General features: G+C 43.3%; 1 protein-coding gene across 1 annotated transcript; it reads left to right on the top strand.

Annotated features, from left to right (window-relative positions):
* The first annotated feature begins 107 nt into the window (after positions 1–107).
* LOC104585624 (E3 ubiquitin-protein ligase Os04g0590900) lies at positions 108–2,276 on the top strand. Its single transcript, XM_019200526.2, has one exon. The coding sequence runs from the start codon at positions 741–743 to the stop codon at positions 1,848–1,850; it is 1,110 nt and encodes a 369-aa protein (XP_019056071.1). The 5' UTR covers positions 108–740; the 3' UTR covers positions 1,851–2,276.
* Positions 2,277–6,285: the final 4,009 nt, after the last annotated feature.

The following is a 6,285-nucleotide window of genomic DNA, read 5'->3' on the forward strand; positions in this document are numbered from 1 at the left end:
ATTCTTGAATTAAAGAATTTTAGTGTGCCATTTGTGAAACCGCCAAAAAATATTAATCCCAATTAAGAGAAGTGGCATGTCAATTCTTGTGCAAAATACTTCTTTCACTTGCAAAACTATCTTTGGACATAATACAACATTGATTATCGTGATGAAAACTCAACCAACATCATCAACTTGGTCAACAAACAATCATCTCCGAGAAAGTAAAAGAAAAGAAAAAGAAAGGAAAAGTAAAGAAGAGAAAGAAGACACATCAATACCCTATCTCCTTGTCTTTGCTTTGCTTTCCATCTAAGACCCTTTGGTTCTTGCTTTTTCCACCCTTCTGGCTTCCCCAAGAAATGTTCATGATAAGAACTCCATCTCCAACCTCTTACTTACTCTGCTTGTCCTATCCCAAGTCACTTATTCTACAAAGCCCATCAAAACTTTAGCTGTTATTTGGCTTTAATCGTCATCTCAAGGAAGTCCCCAAGCTCTCAGATCCAAGTACAGCTTACAGGTACAATTATTTCTGTCATCTAAAATTCTGACTCTGAGTTTGCTGTTGTTTCACAACTGTGTAAGCTTTTAGTATAAATTTGTTTATTCAAGCCTGTGAATTTGGTCTAATGATCTCCTCCAAGTCCAACTTTATTATGATTTAGTTCTGAGTGATAAATTGCTTGCCTTCTTGGTGAAGAAAAGAGAATCATGTGCTAGTGGGATTAGTCCCACACAGACCATACAGATTAGCCATGGGATCTGTAGGCAGTCCACAGACTTGGGTACCATATCAAAATGATAAGGACTGTTCTTTAGGTTTCTGTTCTTTCTATTGCCCACAGTGGTGCTTTATTGTCTATCCTCCTCCACCTCCCTTTGGATTCTCAGATGAAGAAAGTTCGAGCCCAAGTTTCTCCCCTTTAGTGATTGCCATCATTGGCATTTTGGCAAGTGCTCTCCTACTTGTAAGCTATTATACTCTCATATCCAAGTATTGTGGGAATCTGGATTCACTTCGAAGAAGAGGAAATGATCATGACCCAAATGAAGAATTCGACGACACTCGCAATTTGAATCACGAACAGTGGCAGGTCTCCACGGGGGGATTGGATGAGGCCCTGATCAAGTCCATCACAGTATGCAAGTACAAGAGGGGAGATGGGTTGATTGATGGAGCAGATTGCTCTGTTTGTCTGAGTGAATTTCAAGAAGATGAGAGCCTTAGGCTATTACCCAAGTGCAGTCATGCTTTCCACGTTACTTGCATTGATACATGGCTGAAATCTCACTCGAATTGTCCTTTGTGCCGTGCAAATATTGTATCTCCTAATCCGTTGCCGCTTCAATCACTGCCTCCAGTGCCAGAAACTCGCCCAGAGAATGTGTCTTCAATAGAAAGACGACAGGAAAATACCACAGTCACAGTGGTTGCTGTAGAAGATACAGAGTGGGATAGTGGAGAAGAGACTACCCAGGATGGCCAAGCTGCTCCAAAGACACCCTTACGGGCCATGAGTGATCTGGGGGATGCCCAGCAGAGGGACACAATAATTGAGATCAGGGATGAAGGCTTTCAGAAGATCAGACGATCTGTTTCAATGGATTCGTCTTGTCAAGGCCGTTTGTCAATTGCAGATATGTTGTGCATGAGCCAAGATGAAGACTCTCAGGAAGAGGATAATCAGCTTCCAGCGGAGGTCGGATCATCAAAGCAAAGTTGGGGAGAACATAGCAAGTCTAACAGCAAAAACAGAGTCTTGCTCTGTATTACGAGTCCCATTGCTATGAAGAGATCATTTTCTAGTGGGAGATTCATGTTAACTAGACATGGAAGGGGAAAAGATTCAATTATTTCCATGTGAAAAAAAATTATTTTAATATATGAAAGATGACAGCACAGATTCACGGTGAAATAATTGAGTTCTTTTATTCAGTATAATCGTAAGCAAGAAGCAAAGGAAAATGACTTGGGACATCCAGATGAGTTTGTGTTCTTACGTTGATACTCAAGGGCGTTGGAGTTACTCTTCTGTAAAGAATGATAGAACCCCTTGTAGCTTTGGATTTTGAAATATGTTCTTGGGTTCTACATTCTAAATTCAGTCTCTCCTTATTTGAGCTTGTGACGATGTGGATTTGGATGCAATTGCTTCCATGTTACAGTAATACAGTGTTCTATCTTTCTCTGTTTTTCCCTCTATTCTATTTCTTCCTTTTTTTTTTCATTCTTAATGAAAGTTGGGCAGATTTGGTGAAGCTACAGTTTGCTTCCCCTCTTAGCTACGAAATTCCTATTGTTTGTTGACCTATCATATTTGCTTTCAAGTTCAACTTTTATGTATCCAACCAATACGCCAAAAGCCCTATGACAGATAAATGGCAAATCAGGCCCTGCAGACATTAGGTTGATTGGTGGAAATGGTGGGATGGAACTGATTTCTTATGATAGGTATGGTGCAAAGTGCAAACATCTTTCTCATTCTAGAACCAACCTCCCAAGTCCCAACAAACCACACATTTGATGCCTTTCTAGAGCAAGTTTGACAACATCCTCCTGACAGCCTCTAAACTCGGGAGTCAACTCAAGTTGATATTCAGTTGTTCAGGAATGAAACAATTTTATTTTAATTTTTATAGTCATTTGATCTCATGTACTCATGCATGAGTTAAAATGGAATTATCACCAGAATATTTTAAGAGAGAGTTCGATCCTGAAATCCTAAACTGACCTCTGTCCAATTTTGGTATATGATAAGTTTATGGTCTAAAATACATTCAGAAGCTCCCTTTATAGATTGGATTTGCATGTTTTTTAACTTCCAGTTAGGGGTCTTTATCTTGATTCTATCAAAAAACAATGTACAAGAATACTCTAGGTTGCGTCCTCTGCTGAAGCTTTAGTGGAGATATTCCTACTGAATCTTGAGCCAATAATGAACAAGAGCTATATCCCAGTAACAAGCACCCTCCAGGCTTCATTCACCTGATGCATTGACCTAAGAAATTCATAAAAAAGTTTGATTATCCCTGTGGTTTAAAGAATGAAACAGAGTCTTACCCAAATTTATGAGAGCTAATTCAAAACTGGCCTAAACAGAACAATTGACTTCAACTCCAAACTCAAAATCAGTGCAAATCATTTAACAATTTACTCTTACTTCAAGACAAACTACCATGGCATTAGAGTCAGGCCGAAACCTGTTAGAGAATAAAGAAAACTTTTTAATGACCTCGCCCAACAGTTTAAGCTTTTTAGGGTGAACAGTTCCGAGAATTATTTTATTATTGTTATTGTTGTTAGGGAAAATTCCAGATTAGTACCCTGTACTTTGGCTTGAGTGATAATTTGGTTCCTAAACTTTAAAATATGACAATCCAATACCTGAACTTTCAAAACGTTGCAATCTAGTACCTACCATTAACCAGCCATCAGTATGTGTATCATGTGACATCATGTGCTACTTAAGACTTTTGAAAATATTAAAATTACCCATGAAAATAAAACATTGTTCATTGATGAAACAGAGGTAAGTTTTGTGCATCTGGAACATTCAAATGAAAAAGTGAAGAAGAAAAAGAAAGTGGGGTAGATTCCAAACAAATGTGACTTGAGTAGATTTCTACTCCCTCCCTCATGAGATCAAGGTGGATTCCTAGAGCAGCTCTTAATCTAAGTTCTAGAAAACCATCGAACACTCCACTTGATCTCTCCATGAAAACCCTAGCAGTGCAATGCACTTGTTCCTCCCTATAAACCCTCATGAGAAGTGATGAGGGAAGATTTGACCCTCCATTGACATCATGACACGTGGCATCTCAAAACAGTTGGATGACACCCCAACACCACGTAGGCGATGACTTGCCTTAGCCAAAATGATGGAGACCTACCTCCAGAGACCTACTAGAGACCTGGAGACCCACCTCCAGAGGCCTACTGGAGACCTGGAAACATACCTCCAGAGACCTACTACAGACTAGCGACCCACCTCCAGAGACCTATTGGAGACCTAGCAATCTATGTCTAGAGACCATCCTTCGCGGACTTGACGACCTACCTCGAGAGACCTACTAGAGACTTGGAGACCTACCTCCAGCGACCTATTGGAGACTTAGAGACCTACCTTCGCCGACCTGGCGACCTACCTTTGGAGACCTACTATAGACATGGAAACCTACCTCTAGAGACACATGGCATCCAAGTAACACATTGACATTGAATAAGCAGATCACCCCAGCAGGTCGGCTAGTAGTACCTCGCCTATGGCCGACCTCAAGGACCTCCACTTAAGGAGTGACCTCCTTTGGAGATCGGCCGAGCTAAGTAGGGTATAAGTGATGACCTATAAGGTGTGCTCGTCGACCTATTACACAGATCTGTTATCAAGACCAAGTTCTCTAGATTAATAACGCTCGACCATTAGGTTGACCTACCCGCACTAGAGTTATTTGGGCAAGCCGTAATGTCTGCACAAATCACGTAACCAATGTAATAGCTTAGCTAACTATGTGTAAATGGCTCCGTGAGAAGATGGGACCCATTACAGAAGGTCTCTAATCCCTCACACCTATATAAAGGCACCATTTTCCTGGGAGAAGGTATGCGTGATTACAAGCTCTCAAGCTCTCTCACTTTCTAAAATACTTTCAAAACACTTAGTGACTTAAGCAATAGAGTGCCCTCCCCGGGTAAAGACACTCGGGCACTCTAACTCTGTCTCTCTTGCAAAACAATACAACTTGGCCATCTCCAGCTCCGTCTAGCACAGCTCGGCTGATATTGTTTTCTTGCAGGTTTCTTAGAAAATTACACAGCTCTCCGTTATATGGCACGGCCACATCTAGTTCAGCCCAGACAAGGAAACCTTACAAATCAACTTCTGAGTCATCAACCAGTAGGGGATCTGCCAAATTCGAGCACCATCAATTGACGTCGTCTGTGGGAAACCAACACAAAAGCTAAGTCCTCACCCGTTCTCTTAGCCTCAAATAATGGCATCCTCAAGCAAAAAACAACAACGCCTTGATTGAAGGAATCCCTAGGGGCAGAATCAAAATGATTAGCCCAAACAAGTTCTCACAGTTTTTCCTGAACAAAATCTCCCTAACTGCGAGGCCACCCCCATATGTCGAGCCCTACATGCTCTCTACGAGAGTTGATGGCCAACAGAATGTGAGGCCACCCCTGTAGGTCGAGCCCCCCATGGTTCCCATGGAAGTTGATAGCCAACAAACTGTGAGGCCACCCCACAAGTCGAGCCCTCCATTCTCTACATGGGAGTTAACGGCCAGTAGGTAGTGAAGCCGCCCTCCCAGGTCAGCCCGGCTGAGGTGACGAGGTGTTTGTAGAACGACGTGCTGAGAGGAAACTGGATTGTTCAAATTTTGGCGACCTGACGAAGACTCACTTTGGCGACCTGAACGAGCAAGCCTGGACGAGCCTCATCAGCCCTGTTTGCAAGGTCTCCCCTACAGGTCGAGCCCTTCACGGCTCCTGCGGGAGTCAATGGCCAACGGACTGCAGTCGCCCTTGCGGGTCAAGCCTTTCACAGTTCCCATGTGAATTGGCAACTTGCAATTAGTAGAGCTGCCCCCGCAGGTTGAGCTCCCTATGACTTATTGTAGGAGTAGACGACCAGCACCTTCGGGGACTAACATAGTGCAGCCGTGGCACCGACTTACTATTCAAATGCCAACAGTGACGCATGTATCACAAGGGGAAGCCAAACCGCTTTCAACATCAAGACCCCCTAAGCCGGCCTCAAAATGCCTTTGTAACAGGTAGGCTGACCTATGCAAGTCGGCCCCCATTTATCCAACTCGGCATCATTTTGACAGCTGAAATTATAACCGCTTTGGCGACCTGGGCCAATATAATGAGCTCATCGAACTAGTCACTCCGGGCCAAAGGACCTACAACAAGCTAATCCCCTTCACCGAGCTAACCTCAGCTCAGGAGTGGGAGGCAATTGATGAGGGCAGATTTGGCCCTCCACTGACATCATGACACGTGGCATCTCAAAATAGCTGGATGACACCTTGGCACCACATAGGCGATGACTTAATTATAATGATGGAGACCTACCTCTAGAGACCTACTAGAGACCTGGAGACCCACCTCTAGAGATCTGGAGACCTATCTCCAGAGACCTATTGGAGACCTGGTGACCTACCTCGAGAGGCCTACCGTAGACCTACCTTCGCTGACCTGGCGACCTACCTTCGGAGACCCACTGGAGACCCGGAGACCTACCTCCAAAGATCTACTAGAGACTTGGTGACCTACCTCCAAAAACCTAC

This window comes from Nelumbo nucifera, chromosome 1, assembly GCF_055504915.1.
Source record: "Nelumbo nucifera cultivar China Antique chromosome 1, China Antique-T2T, whole genome shotgun sequence".
In the NCBI taxonomy this organism is placed as follows: domain Eukaryota; kingdom Viridiplantae; phylum Streptophyta; class Magnoliopsida; order Proteales; family Nelumbonaceae; genus Nelumbo; species Nelumbo nucifera.